Raw genomic sequence first — 25,205 nt, 5'->3', positions numbered from 1 at the left:
CCTATCTCCTTCAATCACATTTATGGTATCTGACATCCCAGAAGCCAGTAAGGATTAAACCTTGTCTTTCTTTCCCTGTAAATCAGCAGCAAACCACTTGCTCCCAAGCGTTCAGAAGCAAGCCCTGAAGTTACGGCCCTTATTCAGACAATAAGGCAAAGATATATTCCTGTGCCATTCTGCTCATCAGGAACCAAGTCAAACCTTGGAAAATTTTGGTTCAGGGTAATACAGGCAATAATGGAGATTGAGTGTCTCAAGGAAACTGTATTCACCATGTTGCAGGTGAGAATGACAAAGTCTGGGCTGAAATCCACTGAAATCTAAAGGAGAAAATGGCACTCTGTGGGGTCTGAAAATGTGTTCTCCAAACTGCCAGTTCCATCTGCAGTCTGCAAGGAGTGACATGTCTTGCAACTTTGCTGAAATAACTGCTTTATTTTATTGCAACCTAAGAGCTAGGCAGGGTTTTATTACAACAATATTTATTTATTTATTTATTTATTTATTTATTTATTTATTTATTTAGCTTCTATGTCCAACACAAAGTTACCTTGAAAGAAAATGAGCTAAAACTCCACAGCTGACAAAACCACAATTTCATCTGTGTATCCACAGGGCCTGAAAATAATACAGCATGAGATGCCCCTCTGTAGAAGAACTGCAGTTTGAGCTTTCTTCGCAACATTTCACAGAGCAACGCTGCTGGTCAGGTGAGGCTTTGCTGTTAAAACATATTAGATAAAGATCCATCTTTCTAATCCACTCTAATCAAGAGGAAGTCTGGAGCCACTGCAACAGAAATGAGAACCTCAGTTACACCCAGGAAGAATCTGGCCTCATCATCTCATGGTTTTGGTGCAGACAACTAAATCATACCATGTATGTTTTAACTGCATTTGATTTATATGTAAGATGTAATTCTACCAGAGGTAGTCACCTGCTAGTGACTAGGTAGTGCATTTTAAATGGGCTAGGATGCACTTAGACTTGCTAGTAATGACTTTGCTAGTTATCTACTTTTTTGAGTTTTTCAGGTTCAAAGCAATATGCAGGCACTAAAAATACCATTACAATTTTATGCTTAATTTACAAAATGGTGGAAGTTGCCTAATATTCAAATGCAGTGTACAAACACAAAATACAGCCCTTTTGATAAGCTGTCCTGGAGCTGCTGTCATGGCATATTCAAATATGATTATTTGACCAAATGCAGGGCATTAAAAGATCCACTGCTGACAATCAGCTGCTCTGGAGAAACACACTTAATAATTTTAACAGAAAGTAATTTTTTCGTATTGGACAAAAACTCCTGTAAATCCTTCTGACGCTAGATCTTTTGCAATGTCCAATGCACTGCTGATTGAGACAACTTGTTACCTCCTTTTTTAATCCAACTGGTAAATACAGTATGGGAATATACCAAAGTATTACAAATATATGCCAACTGTTAGCCGTTCTGGACAGTTGGAAGGAAGAACTAAATTTCTTTACAACATTGCATAGCTAAGACAGTAAGTTTCCAAATGTACAAGAGAAGAGGGATGTATTTTAGCCAGACTGTGGTTTGGTGAAAGCATTCCAGAGAAACAGAGGTTAACAGGAGGAAAACAATCCCAGAAAAGACAAGAGTGAGCTTAATTCACGTTCTCTCCTGGCTTCTCTTTGTCAAGATTATGTTCTGCCTTGCAGGGAGAAAATCTTTGCAAGTGAGTAGCTGTTTCACATCTTAAACTTTTATGGACAAACTGAAGACTTTCTCATTTTTCCATGCTGTATGTGGGCCACGGATTGAATTTTGACTCGGAAGCTGTACTTCCAGTGCTTATGCAGGTTTGTGCTAAATGTGCATTCAGGCTTTAGGCAGCTCACATTTTGCTAACTAAGCAATCTCCTTGTTCCTTAAATGCCCTCCCTAGCGTGGATGCAGCACAGAAACCTAACAATCCCACAGCTCGGCCAAGACTTTTCATTGTGAGGGAAGCTTTTAAGAGAAATAGTCTGGCAGGGCTTTGTGCCCTTGGCCTCTGCACTTCCCCTTCTGCACAGAAACAGACGAGACTTACTGGTACTTATTCTGCAGCTGCAGAGCAGGGGTCTGTGGTGCCACTGGGAGAAGGGAAGACCTTCACTGCAAGCAGACCTGGTCCACTCCATCCCACATTAACATACATTGGCATCGGGAGCAATGCATTCTTCCTGCAGCTCGGGGCAGGAAAAGCTTTGCCTTGAGGTACCTCTGCTGGCCTGTGTGGGACTGACCTGGGATCATTTCCTTGGGATCCTCTGCTGGGACCATGAGTGAATAATCTGTGTTTATCACGGATGAGTGAGGCACACTTGGGATGTTAGAAGTCTGTCTTGTCTGAACAAAGCCATTCAAAGCAGCAGTGTTACAAAAACATTGCTGAGAGTGGGAACTGCCATGTTAGTTTTCAGCAGAGACGGTGAGGGAAATCCCATATAGGTTTCCTTTACAGTGAATTATACATGGCAACCCAGTACTGTGCTTCTGATCAGGAAAAACCTCAGAGTGATTTTGGCAGGCTTAGTGCCCAGGTGAGGCTGTAGAAGTGGAATTTCTGTCTGTCAGTGCAGGTACATATCTGCAACCTGCCAATGAAAGGCTTCTGTTCTTTGGACAGGTAAGGAAAGAATGAAGACAGGCTATACTGATACCTGTAACTGAAATAAATTCAGCTTTGGAAAGCATTTTGAAAAGGTGTTTTCCTAAAGTTTGAACATCCATCCTGTTGGAATAGGGTTCAAGAACTAGACTCTCTCAGACTTGCAGTGTAAACTGAGTGATTAAGATCTGTGGCAAGTCATAACTTTAAAATTCTTCATGTGCTCCCACTGTTTTTAAGGAAAATTGAAAGGCATGTTGGCAACAAGGACGCACCCACTGAGCACGGAGATCTGTTAACCTGTGGAAATTACTGAGAAGACATATTCTTTGCAACTACAGAAGCACTTTATGGACTTATTCAATAAGTGGGTCTGGATTCTGCAGTCGTGGGGCAGAACCAGAAAAAAGCGCAGGCTAAATCCCTGTGCAATATTATAAACTTTATAGACTGAGCTTTGCTGTGTTGCAGTAATTATACCACTGTAATTTTTTTGGTTCTGAGATACTAATTAACCAATTCTCCAAGCACACAGGATTAAGATGTTGCTGAGAAGTGGTGACAAAAGCAAAGGCAGGGCTTTGCTGTCAGGCAAAGGAGCAGGCTGGCAGCACATGGTTTGATCCACAGCTTGCTGCCTGGGAGCCTGTGGAAGTAGGAGCCAGGAATATTCTCTAGCAGCACCGTACACTAGTGCAAATTATTTCCTCGGGGCATATTGAGCAGGTCATCGTGCATACAACACACATATACTCTGCAAAACACAAGTTTAGAGAAAGAACCTCCTCATTTCTGTGTTCCGCAAAAGTGTGAGCATGATAAATGGATCTTTCATAAAAGCAATCCAAACAAATCCATTTTTAAAAAATACAAACAAATCAGTTTTTAAATGCCACCGAAGGCGATGTTTAAAAATTATCACACCAGCTGTTGGGAGCTGGCTGCTCAACTGGTCAGCCACAGCAAGCCTAAAAACTGAAGACTTTCCATGCTGCTGTGCTGGGTGTCACTTGTCCTCCTCAGGATGGACACAGAGCCCCTTCATGTCAAAACTCAGTTACATGTTGCAAGCTTGGAGAGACCATGGTCCTACACACCCCTACTATTTGTTTACGAGGGCAGCATCCCCACACACCTTCCCTGGGTACAGGGAGACCCTGTACTTGGAATTCCTTTCTGCAGTGGGAGTTCAGACACCCTCAGTGGACCCCACTTCTAGTCGAGAAAAATGCACTAGGAGCTGTTTTAAAAATAAGCAGCTGAAGGGGTCAGTAGATTTTGCCTATGAATTTTTCACCAAAAAAAAAAAAAAAAAAATCATCACCATTATAGGCGGATAAAACATCTTAATTTATGTTTGTCCATAAACTTCAGGAATCCTGTTTTACACTGCTCTCAGGGAAAAAAAATTCTAATCTGTTTCAGATGAGGGAAATTCTAAGGGACTACATTGGACAAAAGTAATTTTTAAGACACATTTTTCTTTCTACTTTCTTTTTTTTTTTTTTTTTGTGAATAAATATTAGACCTAAGGGATTAATTTCTTAGCTAATATAAGTCAGCACAGCTCCACTGATTTGAATAGGGCTTTGCTGTTTTATGTCTACTGGGGATAAGCCTCACCATAGGCTTTGTAAGCTTTTTTTGAAGTTAAAGGGACAGGCTTGGTCTGTGTTTGACTGCTGAAAGAAAGGGAGAATTATGAGCACAGATTAATGTAAACTACAGTGTTAAACTACGGAATATTTGGAGGCTTTGAAGACTAATTGCAAAAATCTACTAGACTGGTGGAGAAAAACAGAAAATTACAGCCAGTATGTATATATACCTTATGTATGTATATATATATATATATTCCACAATTATTCAGTAGGTGGCAGTTAAAAGCCTCGACGAGCTTTGCCGTCGCCATTTAGGCAGTAGCACTGGCAGAGGCTGGAGTCAGCCCGTCCGTAAAAGCGGAAAGCAAGCCAGCAGGAGCATTATCCAGGACCCAGGTAGCGGGGAGCAAGCAGAGAGGAGCGGAGCGGAGGGAGCAGAGGGCGGGCAGCAGCCAGCACAGGGCACAAGGGGACGTCCAAGGCGACGGAGCTGCAGCCCCCCCGATTAAGACAGGGTCTCCTATCTGGTGGAGGAAACCCGGGCAAGAAGAGCAAGAAGAGCTGGTGCGATGACAGGCAGAAACTGAAGAGCATTTGAAGCTTTCTGCTCCCACACAGGTAAATTTATTTTCTTTTCCCCCCCCCGCGCTGTTTTTCTGTGTCACCTCCTAATGATAAGCGTAGCTTTGCACCGAGATTAGAGGTCTTCATTTCCTTCGGCCGAAATCCACAATGCTCACTCAGGCAAAATTTCCCCTGAAGTCGATAGAGTTTTGTGTGAGTTATGACTGCAAGATTTGATCTGAGCTCCTGTCTTATGTAGAGAACACGGCATGCTGCAAACTGGGGCTGGCGAGGAAGCCAGAAGCTGGTCATACGCATAATGACCAGTTAACAATATCATTTTTCTGTGTGCTGAGATGCCGGTAATGACTTCATAACCTTTTTTTTTTTTTTTTCAATTGTCTTTCATGCAAACTCTGTGTGCTGAATTTTGCCCTAGTTTACAGCACTGCCACTGCAGTGGTTTAAGGAGAGGTTAATTTCTATATCTTTTTTTTAAATGAAAGATACATTTTAACTTAACTGATGGAAGAATACAAAAATGTGGAGCCTGAATGAAATAACACTGGTTGTTTCTTTCTTTGAGACAGATACAACTTTGCAGCATTCCACTGTTAGGCAGGAAATATTTTATTTATTCAGTAGATTGTGTCTCTCGCAATTGAATGAAAGATAATAAACCGTGAAAGAACCATTCTGAAGTGTCTGAGAGAGTGACTGAATTCAGGTTTGATAACACTTTCTGTCTCGCTCTCTTCCCCGTGAAATGTGGAACGCTCTGTATGCTGCACCACTCAGCCACAGAAGGGTGAGCCCAGAACGGAGCAATAACATTGGATGCATTTTAATTTTAAGGCATTTTCTGAATGTTCTGCTTTCACGAGTACCTGGATATCAGTGAACGCGTAAATGCCTGCTTATACAAGCACACACACACATCTGTGCAAGGTGAACATCCCCCCCACCATTCTATGTAAATGAAGCTGATGAAACTGAGATTGCTGCTCTATGTTTGCCAGGCTTTTTACAGCTTGCTGTTATCTAGAACGTTTGCAGGGTCTCACCATTTTAAATCCTGGTTCAGAGGGCTGTTTTGGCTTCCCCCATCCTCCCTCCCCTCTTTAGTTTTCTGACTCACGGACTTCACTCATGCTCAAGGAGCTGCTCCCTGGGGTCCGTTTGTCCTTACCGAATGCAGCAGTGCCCAGTTCACATGGAACGGGATCCGTGCCATTGTTCAGGGGCTATGAAAGATGAAGTTCCTCCAGATTTCACACTCCCTCTCTCACATCACACACCGCGTTTCTGAGGCTCCTGCATGAAGGATTGCACAGACATGGAGCAAGTTCAAACACACAACTGCAAATCAGTGGTCTCATGGATCTGGGAGAACGATGGTGATGATACAGATTTTTATGCTTTGTCCCTCGGAAGGGAGAGGAACAAAGGGGTATAAATGAGCTGTGAATACACTTAGGCTGGAAGGTTTCAAACCATTAGAGCAGCGAGGTTCTTAAATTACATTCTAGCTGAAGTAATAGGAAACACTCTAAATGCTTTTTGGTTGCAACTTGATGGAAGGGATTATGTGAAATGGTTGCCTGCAAAGGCACAGCACTTGGATATCATAATCCAGAAGTTCTCTTTCAGTACTAAATAGCATTCTTACTTTTCACTAGAAGTTGCCTGCACTGAGGAGTCCCTTTGCAAGTGGGTCAAGGTCTTTGGAAACACAGTTTTCCACATATCTCACACCAGTCAGATGAAAGAATATTTATGCACTGTGTTGCCCTATTGTTTACAGCAGCAGACTCATGAGTCTTGATGGTCCTCAGGCTGAATAATAACCCTTTCTCATAGTGCAGAGCTGAGGTCTTTAGAATTTAATTGGAGTTCAGAGGCATGGCTCCTTCTGGCCAAGTGGTCAAGCTTATATCACAGCAGCCCTGCAGTCTCTGTAGTACCACCAAAATAAATGAACGATATATAAACTGATACTGCTATTCCTGAAGTTACCACCACTGTTTCCAGTTTCCTCTGAGGATCACCAGATAAAGTTCAATTGGGATTTTCTCCTGTGCTAACCACCGCACTCACCCATGGAAAGATCCCACCATTATGTGTGAAAAAGCAAAGACTTACACTTTGACTGTGACAGGGTATGTGCTACTGCCTCAAACTTAGCTTTTTTTAATAAACGTACAATAAACAAGATTCTGGTTCAGAGATCTTCCCACAGCAAGACTGAGTTGAATTCCACGTTCCCTTTTCCTCTAACTCTTTATTTTATAAACTTGTGCTTCTCTTCCTTTTTTTAAAATGTTTTTGATTTATATACTACATTGGATTGCATTCAACTCACTGTGTACTTCAGTAGCTGTTCTGTAATACATAATAAGCTGCATTCGAATGTTCCATCTCCCACACTGTATGTGAGTGCCAGGTCATTTGTACACTTAAGCTGAAACTGTGGGACATTTAGCTTGGTATGTGGGGCTGATTTCAGATGTTTGTTGATTTTATGTTATTAGGACTAATAGAGCAATTATCAATATTACATAGAGGAAGAAAAATCATGGTTTTGTAAAACATGGATATTAGCAATATTAATTTCCCTTTAAAATGAGCAATTTCCATAAGTGTTCCAGCAAAAGAAATATTTTTGGATTTTTTTTTTTTTTCCATTTGGTATGTTTACTTTACGCACAAACAAAGATTTCTAAGTATCAGTGAACAGACACTTTCCCTGCATTCTTATTGTGGCATTAAAATTGAAATGTGCACTAAATTATCTCACTTTACTGCTGTAAAAGCAGTGAAAAAGACCCACTGAGTGACAATACAACTGTACATACTAATCGAAACAGAACATGCTTTAATTTGCTGTTTTGAATAAACAAATATTGATCAGCTTCCAACCGCAGAATATTGATGACTGCATAATTCTTGAAACGGGTGTCAAAGGAAGACAAGCAAAATGTGAAAAAGGGTGTGTCAAATCTGTGACAAATGCACCTTTCAACTCACGCTGAGGGCAAGACCACCTCCCCTTGAGCAAATAATTTTAATGTCGGATGTTAAGCTTCTGTATCCGAGGTTAAAATCGGTCTCTGGGCTGTGCAGGACTGCAATATGCTATGGCAGTAAAATTCAGTCAGCATCACCCTGACTGCAGGCAATGAAATTGGTTCTAGTTGAATCTGAACAAGTTCCAATGAAGTTATGTCAGCCTTTCAGCATCCTCATTTGAAATATATAGCTATTAAAGAAAGCCTATGAAAAGGGCAAATCCGTTCCTGGACTGCAGCTATTTCCTTCCCAAGATGTCTAGCAGTTCTGACTTTAAAGTTAATCTGAGGTTAAGAAAAGAACACTTGCCTTTGTTATTTATTTTTATTTAAATTTGTATTCTTCCCTGAAAATTTAAGCTGACAACTCTTATTTGTTCTGAAAAAGTTAGTTATCGAAATAATCAAATATTAGCTAACATCAGTAGCTAAAATACTGCTGTTGGCCCAAATAAATAACATTACAGTTTTCCTAATTTGTTCATGCAAACACGAAAATGCTACCATGTGTTACCGAGTAATTAATTTTTAATATTCAGAATATAATTTTTATAATTTTGTTTAATACTGCAAGGAGAAGAAACACGAATTGACACTAACCTACTTTAAAGGCTTAACCTACCTTTCTTACTTCAGAATAAAAAGAATTGAAAGTTGGGTCCGTAATGGATATTAGTATGAAATATTTTTCTTTTTAAAATTAATAATAATAATAAAATCATTAGGGAAAATTATTCAGTTTGGTGAAAGTCCTGAGATGCAGATTTGCAAATTAATCATTTAAAAAAACCTAAATATTTGAAAAAGAAAAATAGATAGAACTTTCCTCCCAACCAGGTCATGATAAATTGCACATTGTAGATAACATATAGCTTCTTATGAACATTTAGAAATTCCTATGAGAAAACTGCTACTGCCATACTGTCCCCCAAAAGTTATACTTTAACTTTCAGTTTTCAAAACTTTTTGATTTGCAGAAAGTTTTCAGTGGGAGCACAGTCTTCTCACTGGTGTCTGAAAAGCATATCAGCAATGGTATTGCATTATTTAATAACTTTTCAGGGATCCTGAAACCCACTGCATTAACCTGTTCATAACTTACTGCGCAGCAAAAGAGCTGCAAAATGTTCCCAGTTTAAGCTTCATTGTTTTGATTGGGATGTTATTTGGGCCATGTAAGAGCATCAGAATTGAGGGCTACAGTGAGAGGCACAAGGGCCACCAATCTTCTGCTGAATGAAAACTGATTTCCCATGAATATACTCTTCTTCTGTGTAAATACACACTTTTATATGGATATACTTGTTGCTTATGCTGGGATTTTTATCCGTGAATTAATACGAATCTCACAATATATAGAATCATCCAAACCCTCCAGAGTAAAATGATTATTTGGAGAATGTTCTTACTTAGTTCACTTTCGTTTTTTGGTGCTTTGTACTTTTTTCAAGTTTCTCCATCCAGGAAAACTTAAAAACCATATCCTTTTCCATAAGATGCAGAACCTGTTTCGGCTAGTGTGCCTCTGAAGAAGCAGAAGTTCACTACAGCATATAAAGTCATTGCTCAATGCCAAAACAGTGTTTCCACTATTAAAAAACAGAGGTGCTGAAAGGTCAGACTGAGTCTCTGATTCTGCATTTGAAGGAATGAAAAATTCCCATTTATAACCCTACTGCTCTTCCCAGTGGCCTTATGTCCTACTTGTTGAAAAGCGAACTTACAACATTCAACATTATAAGTTGATCTTTGCCTCTTTACCTGGTTAAATCAAATCTTTCTAAAATTGAGGAAAAAGTACAGTATTTGGTTTAAGCTGGGAAGAAAGCTACAAAAAAATCGGTCCCAAAGGGAGTTGAAGGCAATGCTATTATCTTGACATTTTTATTTCTCTGTGTCCATTCACAAATACCTAACTACACCCATACAAAGGCTTCTGAGTTTTCATGATAAGCATTTTAAAGATTAAGACACTAGTTTACCAAACTGCTCAAATAAATAAATGTAAGAATAGCTTCATTCAAGTCAATGAAGTATCTTACATGCCTAAAGCAAATCCTGAATTCGGACAGAAATGGTCATGAAATGCTCCGTTTTTAATTTTAAGACTAACCAATCCACGAAATAGGAAGTGACAATCAATAGGACCCCTGTGCATCCTGGATAAACAAACTTGGTATATTATTTCCATTTCTGCATGAAAATAAGGGGTTTTTTTGGTGTAGTAAATGTATTCATTGGTCCATCCTGGATAAATATAGCATTATGTTTCTGCTACTGCATGAAAGTAAGGCTTTTTCTTTCACCTGGTAAGTGTGTTCAATGATACTGAATCTTGTTTTATGGTAATGGTTCATTAGTACATACCTGTTATTCAAGGATTAGGTCTGGAAGCTCTTGGACAACAACAGAGCAAACAATTTCAGTGTACTCCTTACTTGTAAAGCTCTGTGTGAGTTCAGGTCCAAGACCTTCTGCATTTTCTGCATGTGAACCCTCAGCCAAGAAGGGAATCAGCAGTTCCTTCTGCATCATTCGCTTCTCTGCCACAATCTCCTCTTCTTCAGCAAGCAATGCCACTTTACTTAAACCTAGTTTCAGAAATTAGTAAAGATTTTCCTACTTTGATGACTACTCATTTGGGATTTTTCATTTTAATGGGGTTCCGTTTGATATAAGGATTTATAGGGATTCAAATGAAAAGCTGTTCTGAAAAGCCATTGTTCTGGGAATGAGATTTTCCACGTTGGCGTGATGACAATACGACAATTTGCTAAAGCAGAGCACAGCATCTGTGACTGCAGACCAGTTTACAGGCTGTATTCTACCTCCTTTACTTGCAAATAGTCTCCTTCTGTAAATACAGAAAAAAAACTGCAACAAATTACTCTGAAAGATTCCTGCTCTTGCTGTCTTTCTTCTGTATTAGGCCAGGAGCATGAAGGAAATGTCTCAGAGAACCTCTCTGAAAGACTTTATAAAGTTGGTATCTGACACCTAGCTTGAAACCTAGACCATATTTGTACAGTAGCAAACACATTTATAATGTTGTGGAAAACCTGTCCCAAAATCCAAAAACCACAAAAAACCCCAAAATATATTAAAAAAAAAAAAAAAAAAAAAAAAAAAAAAAAAGGAAAGAAAAGAAAGAAAGAAAGAAAGAAAGAAAGAAAGAAAGAAAGAAAAGAGTAATTTTTAGTTTTCTTCCTTTTTTTTTTTTTTTTTTTTTAGATATTTGAAAGCAAACACTACTTAGGCCAAACTCCTCCAAAGCAGACATTTTTTGACATTTCGGTCTCGCAGAGCAGTTTTAGCTTTCTGCTCTGTCTCAGTCAGACCCAGTTTCTAGCTTATGAATTTTCTATGCGAATTCAAACAATTTCAACACTGTAGAAATCATAGCTCTAAAATGGAAACTGCTTCAGTTTAAACAAGTTGAGTTTGAAATTTTGCTTTCCACAAATACACTGAATAAGAGGAATGTCTGACTTTGTCCCTTACTTTGAGATGATCAAGTAAATATCACAATAAGGACAGTGTGTCAGGTAAAAACAGCAGGTTTATGGCACACTATTTTATTTTTTCCCAGAGGATGCCATTTTCTCGGTAACTCAGTCTGGTCACCTTCTTTCTGTCAGGTGATAAAGAATATTAAGCTATAAATGCTTTTCTGACCAGCTGTGGTTGAGAACAACATAAATTAAAAGTGCTACCACATTTATGCAGCAAAGAAATGATGATTTGCACTAGTCAAGAAGCAGACTTTCAGAGAACATTTTGTTCAGCATGAGAATAAAAAAGCTCTTTCCATATGGACTAGAACCTCATGTTGCAAGAAAAAACCGTTTTAACAGTTAACATTTGGTCTTCAAATGTGTGCAACTTTCCAATGGCTTGAAAAGACCAAAGAAGCCAAGAAAAGAGAAAGAATGGAAAAGTCAGTCTTGTATTAAAAGATGAAGACACTGGAAGTAGCAAAGTCCCCATTCTTGAAGCCCATGCTCATTAGTATGAGCTCATAATGAGCCCCTGCTCCCCAGGGAATGCCTGCTTATATACATAATGCACAACAAACAAAACCTCCTTGCAGAGTTCTCTTTCTATATTTTATAAAAGTAATGAGACATTTTTCACCTTTGATGTGGTGAAATGGACATTAACCTTACAACCAGGCTGAAATCCATTTTAATTATCCTTTGTATCTTTGTATAGTGGTGTCATCGCTGGACAGCCTGGAAAGATTGCTAATTTAAACTGAGAAAAGATTTTGAACTAAAAACATTGCTTGTCCTTTATTGAATTTTCATAATAACAGTGACCGTATAAACAGAGACATCGCCTTAGAGTTAAAACAGGCAAGCAAAAGAACAAAAAAACCCAACAAAACTCACTGACTGACATGAGATGGTCTTACCTGAGGAAAAAAGAGCTTTCAGGAAATTAATACCCAAAATCCGAAAGTTGCTGTATATCACATGAGACTGACATCTCAGAGGGACATGATAAAACCTCAATAACTGAATCAGTTAAGATATAATCAAAGCCTCTGACTCCAGAAAGCAATGACGTTGTTTTATAAAGTGAATGCTACACTAAAAGATACCATCTAATAAAAAAATAACAAACCTGTGACATTTCATAGTAGTCTAACGATGCAAACGTGATGAAAATCTTTTGCAACAAAACTCAAGACTGGACACACTGGAGAGTGATAGTTTTTTTTGTACTTATTTTCAAGTATAACCTGAAAGAGTTCACCAGCTGTGAGATTCTAATCTCATGTTACTCTAAGGGTAGGTATTTAAGTAGATTAGTTTTCAGAAGATATTTTTCAGCCACCCTATGCCTTTTACCTCCTATTGCATATGTTATCTATAGCTTAAATGCAAACATAAGAGGCAAGTTATAAATACAATTGATAGAAGAGTTAGAACAGAAAAAAACCACAAAAACAACACAATTAAAAATCATTCTGGAGATCCAGTGTCTAAGTACAGGATCAGTGATGCTGATTTAGTAAATTTTAAACACCTGCATGTAATTAGTCAACCAAAGAACATGAAGAGTTTGAGCTCTAAAGAATACAATCTATATTGTGAACTGCTTTGTTTAAACATTTTAAATGCATATATTTTTCACCACTACATATTAAAATAACTGATTTTATATTAAAATGACTCAGGTCTTGAGCTGTGTCCTTCTGTCAGAGCAACCCTGAAGTTCTTCTGCCTGGCATGTCAGAAATAAATGGGGTAGGCATGCACAAAGGTCTGCAGTTGAGTCTGAGGTGGAGGCAGCGGTTTGTCCCTGTGAATATCCCACCCAGTTCACCTGTGGCAGCTGAACTACAGCAAGTCAAGCCTTGTGCTAACAGAGAACAGAGCTGCCAGCAGAGGTGCAGACTAGGTGATTTGCTGAACTTTGCAATCAGACAATTAAAAAATTAGGTATGTGGGTGCATGTCATGGAAAGTACTTTGCCTTTTTAAGTGAGGATAGTGTTTTTAAACTGAGACTTCAGGGGATAATAGTAAATGTCCACTGATGCAGATTGTGAAAGTAGCAAAAGCAGCAAATAAGGCTTTATTACAGAATAAGTCACTTCCAATGTGTAAAAAGCATTTTTTTTCATGCGCAGATTATGAAACAGGTTTTCAAAGTACGAATCAGAAATAACCCTGTACATCTGAAAACTCAGACTTCTCTCAAGTTAATTTTTCCATACCCACATTGACCAGAATACTGAAAGCTGATGAAACAATATCTCCCTAAGCAATAGGTCTGTTCTTCTTACCATTGTGAAGTTTTCCAAATATCTAAAGTGCATCTCTTTTACAATGTGAACCCATTAGTGCAATTTTTTTTTCCCGCTACAGATGTACACTCTCCCTTTTTGCAATGACTTGCAATGTTTTGAGGACTGTTACCATGTCATTTCAGTATCCCTTAGAAGCTTTTTGTATGCTTAATTCTTCGTGCCACAAAGTGCCACATTTCAATTTGTTCTATCTTTTGGGCTACCATATGTGGCAGATTTCTTGGAGATTTCTGAGTATGCTCAAAGCATAAGGTGTAATAAAGCAGGAGTACACTCAGCTAGCTTTTAAAATTGTACTTCTCTACTCCACATTTCACTGATTTTCATAGCAAAAATTTTCCTCGTTCGTTTTTTCTCCTCGTCCCATAGTTCTTAGGCAGCATATTATATGAGTGTGCAATGCTTCAGCTGCTTCTGAGGTGGAATACCCAGGTTTTCCTCTCTTACCTTGTTTCTCACAAGAAATTATTAAACTATAATTCTTACGATAGCTCATTCTGTGCAGTCATCCACAGCTGTAAACTCTATGACTGTTCTGAAATTGCATGTTGCAGCTCTTAGGTGAAGGTTTATCCTCAGTGGAACTGCATTCAGCTAGCTTTCTCTTGCTCCACCTCAATTTTTCCTAGCTAGTTTGGTGGATTTGTGTTGGTTTTCTTTTTTTATTTCTTTCTTAACATCATGAGCTGCTCACCCATTTTCTTCGTTCCTCAGAGGGTTTTCGCTCTTCTGTAAACACATACACCAGCGTGTTTTCTGAGGCTACTTTTTCTTTCCATTCCTTGAATTCTGGTCTCAGAAAAACAATTTTGCTTCAATGCCTTAGGATGAACACTCCTATTTATCCGTCTTTCCTGTATTCAAACAAGTCTCTCAAAGTGACAGTGGCTGGAGAGATGGAAGGGGTAAAATTACCTCCTGTAATGGACTGCATGCACCTGACAGCTTTCACTGAAGAACTGGTCTCTACCTTAACTCTTCTAATATTCTTTGGAGAATTTTTCTTCCATTTTAGGCATTGATTTGCACCCCAGGCTGGTTGGGCAGAGATGTAACAGCTCTCCACTTTGCCTTGGGATCAGCAGGCCTGGGTGCACTGGTTATTCTGCCTATCGTATGGCAAACGAGGAAGTACAACCATTTCACCCAACACATTATGTAAAGACAGATGTTTTCAGCTTACTCAGATATTAGAATTAGGACAGCATAGGATGCCCTGGACAAGGAGGATGACAAAATCAGGGTATGCTCGAACAACAATGAACAAAATGAAGACATTAGTGCAGCATGGGTTGCTGTAGCTTAACTTGAAGTGGCACAAACAGCAACAGCACCAAAATGCAGAAGCAAAAATTTGGGTGTGGGATTGCAACTGAGATAAGGTCATGGAGGGACCACTAACATCCATATTGCTTGGGCAGCACAATTCTCCTGCTGCTAGACAGGTGAAAGGTAACGCAAAATCCCACCCTGCAATGCAATCACTCCTTCTGGTGCATTGAAGAAATATCTTGAAGGTTTTCCTTCAAAGGAAAGAAATTCATTTGGGTTGTTCTGGATTTACTGCTACCCAGGCAAAATTGCAACAGGCAGATTTAATCACTTGGTGCCATTAAGGCACCTGGGTGAGGCTATCTTTTAAAACAGTTCATTTTCTTAAGAACAAATACAGATTCAGCAAATTTTGCAGTTTGTCCTCCATGTACTTCCTGTATAGCAAAATCTGGTCTGAAAAGTAACAATATCCTGTGTTCTCTTCAATTTTAGGGTTCAGTTTTTTAGTGTTTATTTGCTTAAATCTCACTAAATACGAAAAAGTCTTGGATGTGGTGTATACCTAACAAGCTGCTACTAATGGGAGGGCAAATTCATCTTTACATTTTTTTTTCAATGAATTTTAAAACAGCTACAGCTTGTGAAAACATGTGAAAACTTTACCATTTCGTTATTTAACAATTATGCCAATATTTGTGGTCCTACTGTATACAGATGGGTTTTGTCAAGGGCAACTGACTTCAGGAATCACACTGGACATATGCACTTGCAACCCTTTACAGTACAAACCACTAAAAATGCTGTGACTATAACTGCACAACCTCTCTGAAAAGCATAGTATGTGTCATGCTAAATATCCTCCTATGTAAGATAAATATCAGAATGAAAATGCAGACTGAATTTGAGCAATCTGAGTTTATCAAAATGTACTCTTTGATCTGAAATGCAAGCAGAAAAAACACATTGAAGTGGGACTCACACTCCCACAGAATTTAAAGACAAAGCATGCTTGTGGTATTGATGAATAATCTGCCAGTACGTCTTCGCTGTCACTCAAAAGGAGTTGTCCAGTTTTAGTAGAGGTAAATTCTGCAACTGCTGAAGGTACAGCGTATTTAGAGTAATTGACTGTATACACCTATTTCAACTATGACTGAAGAAAACCTGTTTTAGAGACAGAAGAGTAATTCAGTCTGTACAACTTGTTCAGGCCTTGGCCTTGTTGAAAGTCCCAGATGCAACTTTTTGTTTCTGTGGATATTAGTACAGTAGAAAGAATGGTGAAACTCATGATACTAATTTATAATCAGCCATGAGGAAATGGAGAAGGTCTTTTGTTACCAGACTGGATTGCAAACGCTAAATTTACTCCTGAAAAAAATCATTCTGTAACCCCCCTGCAAGTCTTCTTAAATCACTACAACTGGTGTGCCATCAATTACATCACATTTTTTCTCTTACTGTGAAAGACATGACAACATGCACTCTTCACATGTACCTGTATTAACATCTGTCTTCTTGCTTTTGTCGTTCTCTTTATCCTAGAGTTTTTTCCCCCCTAGCTGATCAAGCGACGCCCAGAGAAACATGCCTGAGCAGAGCAACGACTACAGGGTAGTTGTGTTTGGAGCCGGAGGAGTGGGCAAGAGTTCCCTGGTTTTGAGGTTCGTGAAAGGCACTTTCAGAGAGAGCTACATCCCCACCATAGAGGACACCTACCGCCAGGTGATCAGCTGTGACAAGAGCATATGCACCCTGCAGATAACCGACACGACCGGGAGCCATCAATTTCCAGCCATGCAGCGCCTTTCCATCTCTAAAGGACACGCTTTCATCCTGGTTTACTCCATCACCAGCCGGCAGTCCTTGGAGGAGCTCAAGCCCATCTATGAACAAATATGCCAGATTAAAGGAGACATAGAAAGCATCCCGATAATGTTGGTGGGGAACAAAAACGATGAGAACCAGAATCGGGAGGTGGAAAGCAGTGAAGGAGAAGCCATGGCTAAGAAGTGGAAATGTGCCTTCATGGAGACTTCTGCCAAGACGAACCACAACGTGAAAGAGCTGTTCCAGGAGCTGCTCAACCTGGAGAAACGCAGGACTGTGAGTTTACAAATTGATGGCAAAAAGAGCAAGCAGCAGAAAAGGAAGGAGAAGCTGAAAGGCAAATGTGTGGTGATGTGAAATTGCATTGACAGAAGTCAGCTGTGAAGTCTTACCTGAGAACACGCATGTGAAACCTATAGACACCAAACAACCATGCAAGATCCTATTTATTAGTATCTGTTCTGGAAGAAATCTTTAGAATTTGAAAAAATGAGGTACTGTGGTTGCCATGACAAAAATCAACAAATAAAAAAGCATGCATTCTATGAAAATAAATCAGGAAGAAGAGGAAAGATGCCCCAGGATACCTAATTTTGCTATTTACAGAAAAGAAGAATTTTCATCATTCTTGTAATGTGAAAGAGTTGGAAAGTCAACTTAATATCATTTTCATTTGCATATAACTTCAAGACAAAGCACTGTATAATGTCAGAAGAAAATCAAAGAAATAGTTGTGAAGAAACCTAGAACATACAAATACATTCTGGGTGGCATTAATAATATTCTTTAAGAATGCTGTGAACAAAAAATTCTGTGCCATTTTCACTACTGACTGGTGGACAGTGTGCATAGGAGAGTCTTGGATCTGCCAAATAAATGAACTGCTGCACAGTAAAAGGAAGTGTGGGTATAGCAGTTAAAAGGAACAGATATTATCTCCACCCCTCAGCATGGTACTTCTTTCCATGGGATGCAGTATTTGAACTGAAGGTTGTGGAAAAGACAGTCCCTGCAGGAGAGATGGAGATCATCTGCTTTTCTGGACTCACTGCTTCAAGAATAACCGGTGTTTCTGGCCCAAGTACGTTTCAGAAGAACAGACATTTGCCTGTGGAGAATGTCAGATTGTATAAAAATGGTGTACATATACAGACAGAAAGCTTCCCCAGGGAGGACTGACTGGGGAGTCCCCTAAAAAGCCTCTGTGGGAAAGACTCGGTTCAAATGCTGCTGCTGGTTAAATGAACACATGGTGTGATTAGTGAGTGAATGGAATGTCTTTTGAACTGGTGAACCATTGGTACCCTTGGATAGGGGTCAGTGCAGGATACAAAGTTTTTATTCAAATTATCAGATGAAATAAGTGATGCTTCTTTACATTACTATATTCCAATTAGAATGGGGTTATGTTTCTGCACTGCTAGATCTACTGCCTTTATGTTGTCTGGGGAGTTTTATATTTGCCATTTAAATTCATGATTTGAACTGCTGTGACTATTTATAGAGCCAAATCCTACATGTGGAGTTAGGGCCCACTGGAGCCTCTAATAGAAGATTTTCTGGGATAAGCACTACAGGATTTGGCATATTAAGGGTTGCAGTCAGTACTGTGTTACAATGCAATACAAAGTTCAGAATAGAAAAACAAAAATACTTCAAATACTCTGTCAGGGGAAACTGCTCTCCTCAAAACCTTTAAAAGGGGGAAAATTGTACAAAATTGAGCTTTCCTGGATATATCTCCAAAGCTTTCTTAAATACTAATATGAATGACTGAAGTAGGAATCCTACTGATTACAAAGCCCATCTAAGATAGAATAAGCACATACAGTTTTTAAAGGACACATTAAAACTGCATAAGTCACAGTTTGCACCTTAGGAACTGCTTTGAACCAATAAAAAAGCCTACCATACTTTTAGTAAATGTTTATGTCAAGAAACGTGGGAAAATGAAGTCAAATACTAATATTATTAGCATGCATGCTGTTGCATTATAAATATCTTCCAGGAGATGCTCAAATGCAGTAGTTGCATTGAAAATCGCTACCTTGTTTCTCTCAGAGTTATTGCTTGCTTACCTTCCACCTTTCTAACAGCTGTGCAGATATTTCATAAGTAGAGTGATAGTATACATTTCTTTGAGCAAGAATTGCCATTAGCACTGTCTAGAGAGGAGCACAACTTTTGCCATTCACTCAGAAGAAATTCTGGCACCAGTAAATCAAGTGGGAAGCTCCTACTGATTTCAGAAACACTTTTTGTGTGTGTTTACTTCATTGCATTAGAAGAGAAAACTGCAAAGAGCACGGAAAAAAGCTAAGGTTCCTCAATGACAATAAATTCCTGGCTCTTACACAACAATAAATGACAATAAATTCCTGTCTCTTTTTCCCCATAAATCTCAAAGCACTTTGCAAAAAGGACAGCATCATTATCTTAACTTCTCAGGTGGTGAAAGTGAGGCATGAAGAGAGGAAGCAACTGCACATAGGTTGCCCAGTGGGCTAGTGGCAGACCCAGGAACAAAAGCAGATCTCCTCTGTCCCAGTTCAGTGCTCACTCCGTGTTTTGTCAGACTGTCTCTTCACATTCTCAAATAGTTTCTGAAACACATAAAGAAGCCTGGTTTGGCTTACACAGCCAAGTGCATCTTTCTTGACTGTCTGTCAATAAATCAAACAGTATTTCCAGATCAGGGATGCAAAGCATTTAAAAGCACTACGTTTAGTAAGACTTTTATAAATGTTTATACATCAAATGTATAAAAAAAGAACTTGCTGATGATACTCAACGTCACAGCATTGGATCCTGTGGATGAAGCTGGGAAAAAAAGCATGATCAACCTTAAGGAGACACACAGAGATCAAAATTAGAGAGGTTGCCCACAGATGCTAACACACCAGTGCCAAAGGTCATCATGCATGGCACATGCCTTAGCAGCCAGCATGGAATAATGATAGAAAATCAAAGAGAAAAAAAAAAAAAAAAGACTATATAAAGGACCTTTTAATGTTATTTCTTTAACTGGAGAAATATTTTAAGTAGTAAAATATCTTGCAGAAGTACAATATAGGGGATCTGAATTACTTAAAACGTACTAACTGCAAAGATATTACAGGCTGAATTATTTTGGCCCTGGACTTTTTTTTCTGAATGTGCCTCATAGCAAGAAAAGAAGTAGTTGTATGGCAAATACAGAAACAAAAATAGTAGCTGCCAATGTTAGGCTTGAGGACCATTTCCTTTAGTTCCCAGTTGATTCCTCACCTGCTACACTACAAGCCATGAAGTATTTCATGGACTTGCATGTATGAAAGCAAGGCCAGTACAGAAGCAATATTACTCAAGGACCACAGTCTCAAAAGAGAAGATATTTTATACCCTTGCATTGCCATCCTAGTTTATACTGTTAGATTTTACATATCTTGCATAAGTGTGAGCTGGTTGAAAACATTTGTTTTGCTATTACTTATAGAACTATTTTTTTTAATACAGAAAAAATATAAGGTAAATAAAGAAAATATACAGCTTTATTACGTTTTGTGTTTTATTTGGGAATGTGGTATCAGTATATTAACCTCTTTAAAAAGTATATAAAGAATATTTAAAATATGTAAAGCCTACAGTGAATTTTAGCACCCAGAAAATATGATCTAGCCAAAATGAATCTTTAAAATGCATGATTTTTATATGTATATGTGCAATATTGAGTATATAGTTATCATGAAAACGTGTTGTTGCAATTTCATTAGCAATTGTTTTATTTGAAAACTGGATATGAAGTAATTTGTACCTACGAGTTTCCATTTGTGCGGTGATGTTCTGAACATACAAAATAAAGTTTTAAATTTAAACATAAGTTTAGAAGAAGTCTTGTTGATGCTTGTATTGTATTTGTTTCATAAGTTTATTATATATTTTTTAAAACTGTAAAGGCAATTTTTAAAATCTAAATAGATCCTTACATGTTAGCCAGAGTCCCAGAGTCTTCAGCCATACAAATCAGTCCTGAGTGACTTGAAGCAGTATTATCTCATCAAATATTAACCCTTCTTTTATTATACTGTTGCAATACGTACCTTTCAAAACAATCTACCTTCAGTAAAAACTCCCCAAAAAAGTTTGTCAGTGGGTGTTCCTTTTGGCCAGCAAAATATCAAAATCATTCTGGAAGTTAGTCTATATCCTAATATTTACTTAAAAATAATGGCAGATAAACCTTTGTGCTTGTGAAAAATTGAAACTTGCTGTATGGATCCTCCCGTTGCTCCTGACTTCTATCAAATTTTTGACTTTTTGCAAAATTTACTGCTATTGCATTTACCTGTTTCAAAAAATGTCAAATATGATACTTTAACACTTCTTGCAATACAGAAGGTGCAGTAACAGCAGTTCAGTTAAACAATTATTTCTCTTTGTAAGTAATAATTCATATTTGACTGAGGGAGGAATCAAAAAAAAAAGCGTGAATACTTCTGCATGTTGATAGGCATTTGAAGCAGTGATGAAACATCAAGTATTTATTGCAGATTTCACGTCACTGCACATGGCAGTCCAAAAAGCATTTCATTTTTGGTAATAAACACTCCAGGACTCTTATTAATTCCTATTGTTCTGTTTTGTTTGGTTTTTTTTCTTAATTTACTATGCTTTGTCCTGGTTCTGTTGCAGCCTACTGCAGTGCAGTATACAATTAGTGGATGTGGCAATTCAGTGGCCTGGGTTTTGCACAGTTCAGCCACTAATTACTTCATAAATGTTTACCATATCATATTCCACAGAATCACCAGAAGCATTGCGAAGTTTGCCAGCCTTTAATTTTGTTTTGGTCGTTTGTTACCACTCCTGCTTCCCAGCGGAAAATATTTTTGTTAGTAACACATACCCTCATTCAAACTTGTAAATACTTAGAATCATAGAATCATAGAATAGATTGGGTTGGAAAAGACCTCCAAGATCATCAAGTCCAGATTTGCTGGAAAAAGAGATGGCAGGGAAGAAAGAGAGTGACAGAGGGAGATTAAATGGAAAATGTATCAACCACTCCTTGGAGTCCAACAAACATCCCGTAGCTCCTCTTTTTCTGGTCTTCTCAGTGGTGAGGGTCCTGCAAAACATGTATTCCAGTGGATTAATATACATTATTTACGTATATTACACCTCCCCTTGGTAGTTTTAGAGTCTCTTGCAGCATCCTCTGGATTTGTTGCATCCCTCGGATCGCATGCAGTCCCCTGGCGGTGGAAGGCCTCAGGAATGAGATGGGGGCACTCTGGGGGTCTGTGATGGTTTATGATCCCTTCTCAGCTGCCTCTCACATGAATGTCCTGTGTGTATTTAGTCTTACTGCAGGGGAGTTACTTTCATTTGGCGTGGAGACATTTCACCATCACACCCCCAAAACACTTCTCCTCCTCCACCAGCTGAGCCTTGTTTACTTCTCCTTAGACCTGAGATAAGTAGACAATAGTTGTACCTCAAGTTCCCATCAGAGTCCAAATTCCAGTCAATATTGGCCCCAATCAGGTGTATTGGGGTAGGAAGTGTGTACTTTGGGGGTCCCAAACAGGCAGTTTCTTCCTTGCAGTTTGACAAAAAAATCTTTCCATGATTTTGGTAATGTTGAAGACATTAAGAACATTTTGGTCTCTCACACTGGCATGACCATATTTTTTCATGGTTGGTCTACTGTTTATTTTCAAACTCAGATCTGAATCTAAGATTGGCTTCATTCTGAAAGCTTGAGCTACACCTAATTGTTTCATGATCTTTTGCTTACCTAGTGGCAAAAGCTGGATGACATTTTGAAAAAGCCACATTAACCCACTATGGTAGAGGACAATTTTAATTTATTTATTACCTACTAGAAAACAGATGAAAACAACATATTAATAAACTAATCAGAGTGCTCAATAAGCACCCACTCTGTTAAATTATTCCCACATGGAAAAAACAAACAAACAAACAAACAAAAATAGCCTGTCAGCTATGTAGCAGTACGTGAAGTGCGTCCAGATTGTGGAACTTGAAAACACCATTAAAGCCACATGGATGCAAATTCAGAATTTTATTAGGGTGGAGGTGTAGGGCTGGGGTGGGGGTGAGAGAGGAAGAAACAGAATCACATCTGCTTGTCTGCTTTCCCTGCCTCTCCACTACCCAGGAAGAGCAGTCAGCCCGACTGCCTTTGCCGCAGCCAGAGCACCCACTCCTCTGCTGGAAAAGCTGTAGAGAGCAAAGAAAAGAAAAACAAAACAAAACAAAACCACAAGAGCACCACTTCGGGCACAAGTGGTTTTTTTTTTCCTCAGAAGCTTGGACTTAGCACTATTCTACTGGGTCTTTTAATATGAGTTAGTTTAGGAAAAGAAACTTCCATATTAGGACTATTTTCAGCAAGAGATTTTCAAAGTACATTTAATGGTGATTAGAATTTGAAGTTCCACAGAAAAATTTAACAGTCATTTGTAGAGACAGTATTAGTCATCCTTCTCCTCCACAAATATGTTTTATGGTTTGAAATGTCACTAAAATGGATATTTTAGGGCACAGGCTAGAAGTTTGAATAGGAACAGATTTAGCACGCATTTCAACTTTCAAGTACATGGAAGTATGGGCAAATTCAATTTTTTCTGAATGTCAGAGACCAAACTCATTCTTGGTTTTGTTTGTAATAAATTTGTCCCTATGTTGTCCAGTTTATTTTCAATAACACTGTATTTGATGTGGTAACAATGGACAAACGGAAGAGTTTTGCTTTCTATGATGTTTTATTTTTGATTATTTTTTGGTATAGGAAACTACCAAGACAAAGTTAAACCTGTAAGCTAGGTTTAGGGAGACTTTTAGGAAATATTTTTCTCTTTCTTTTTCTAACCCAGACTTTTTTTTTTTTTTTCATCTGTAGCAAAATGACCAATACCCTAGTGTCTAAATTGTCCTCATATACAACCAGAGCAACCTTTTTTCTTGAAGATCCCGGAAACTTACAAAGCATCTAAAGTGAAAATTTAATTTCTCTATGTCTTCTTAATATTGTTTTATAGAATAGCTGCCAATTTTCCAAAGCCTATCATCTCTTCCAAATTTACAGCACAAGGTGAGAACCTGTCCCCTCTGGACACATCAGTACACTCCCTTGGTTCTCATGCTCTCATTTCAAAATCCTCTGGTGACAAAACTAAATAATTCACTCCTTCCAACTTCATCTTCTGAGCCCCTCAGCTGCTGACATGACTGCAGCTCTTCTGTGATGATGATACCACCACAGAGGAACCCATAGGAGGCTCAGGGGAAATGTGGGAGGGATATAATCCTAATCCTGTGTGCTTGCTTGATAAGAAATCTGCAGGACCTCCTCACTTCCTCTGAATTTGCATTTAGGCCATCTGTATCAGGCTCCAGGACAGAGCACTGCACAGGCACAGGCCACGCTTGCTGAGCATACCACAAACAAATCTTGCACCAGAGCCATCATGACATGTGCTCCCCATCCCCAGCTGATACCTCTGGTCACTCTCTTCACCCCAACATCCATCAAACACTACTGCCCCACTGCTGTTTCGGAGGTTGTAGGCAACCTCTGTCTCACAGACCTGCAGTAATGGGATTTGTCACTGTGTGTACCAGTGTAGGCACTGACACAGAGGCTAGAAAAAATGTTTTTGGCTGTGAATAGCAAGTTTTGTTTACTTTCTAAGGCATGACATAAATTATGTATTTTTTGCAGGAGGTTTTCTTTTAAAAAGCTTCAAAGATGAAAGGCCATGTTAAATGAAAGCTTTCTTGAGCATCTATTTGAAGACAGCTTTCATGTGGAAAAAATTTTAAGTCCTCTTCTCAGTCTCAAAAGGAAAAATAAACACAGACCTTTTGCTTTCATTGACATGACTGTCTTTGCACACTGGGGGAAAGACTAAGATGATGAAAGGTCTTAATTGCATCATGGTGTGAGAAAGAAAGGAAGCAACTGAACAGTAAAAGTTACCTGCAGGAGATGATGGTGTCTATTGATTTTGCTTTTAATCCACCATCAGTGGGAAAAGAGACAATATTCCATTAGCACCTTTGAATCGTAAAGAATTTGGGGGGGGAGGGAATAGAACAAGTTGAGTTAAGTAAGCTCTGATTTGGACTGCTCGTTGACTGGACATGTGCACTCAGTGACCAGGAGCTCATTGGGTCTTTGATGGAGGCTGCCTATTTTAAAATAAATAATAGGTACCACTCCACTTCTCCTACCCTATGACTTTAAGGGATTAAAAGTAGAAATCCTCCAAATCAGTGGGAACACCTCAGCTTGCCTGGTTTTTGGAATACCACATTTCCAACTAGCAAAAGTAGAACTTCACAGATCTACTGGGAAAACTTTCAGTGTTCTCTGACATCCAGACATCTTTCACAGTGCGACAGTGAACGAACAA

At 38.7% G+C, this 25,205-nt stretch overlaps 1 protein-coding gene across 1 annotated transcript; it reads left to right on the top strand.

The window, feature by feature from the left end:
• The first annotated feature begins 4,723 nt into the window (after positions 1 to 4,723).
• On the top strand, positions 4,724 to 19,804 carry DIRAS2 (DIRAS family GTPase 2). The gene is made up of 2 exons (XM_027893013.1): positions 4,724 to 4,846; positions 16,498 to 19,804. The coding sequence occupies exon 2, from the start codon at positions 16,540 to 16,542 to the stop codon at positions 17,137 to 17,139; it is 600 nt and encodes a 199-aa protein (XP_027748814.1). The 5' UTR covers positions 4,724 to 4,846; positions 16,498 to 16,539; the 3' UTR covers positions 17,140 to 19,804.
• Positions 19,805 to 25,205: the final 5,401 nt, after the last annotated feature.

Source organism: Empidonax traillii, unplaced genomic scaffold (assembly GCF_003031625.1).
Source record: "Empidonax traillii isolate 1590-97213 ecotype Southwest subspecies unplaced genomic scaffold, ASM303162v1 scaffold2:size4533513, whole genome shotgun sequence".
In the NCBI taxonomy this organism is placed as follows: domain Eukaryota; kingdom Metazoa; phylum Chordata; class Aves; order Passeriformes; family Tyrannidae; genus Empidonax; species Empidonax traillii.
Note: the sequence above shows the minus strand (reverse complement) of the source record. Positions and strands in the feature narration are given on the sequence as shown.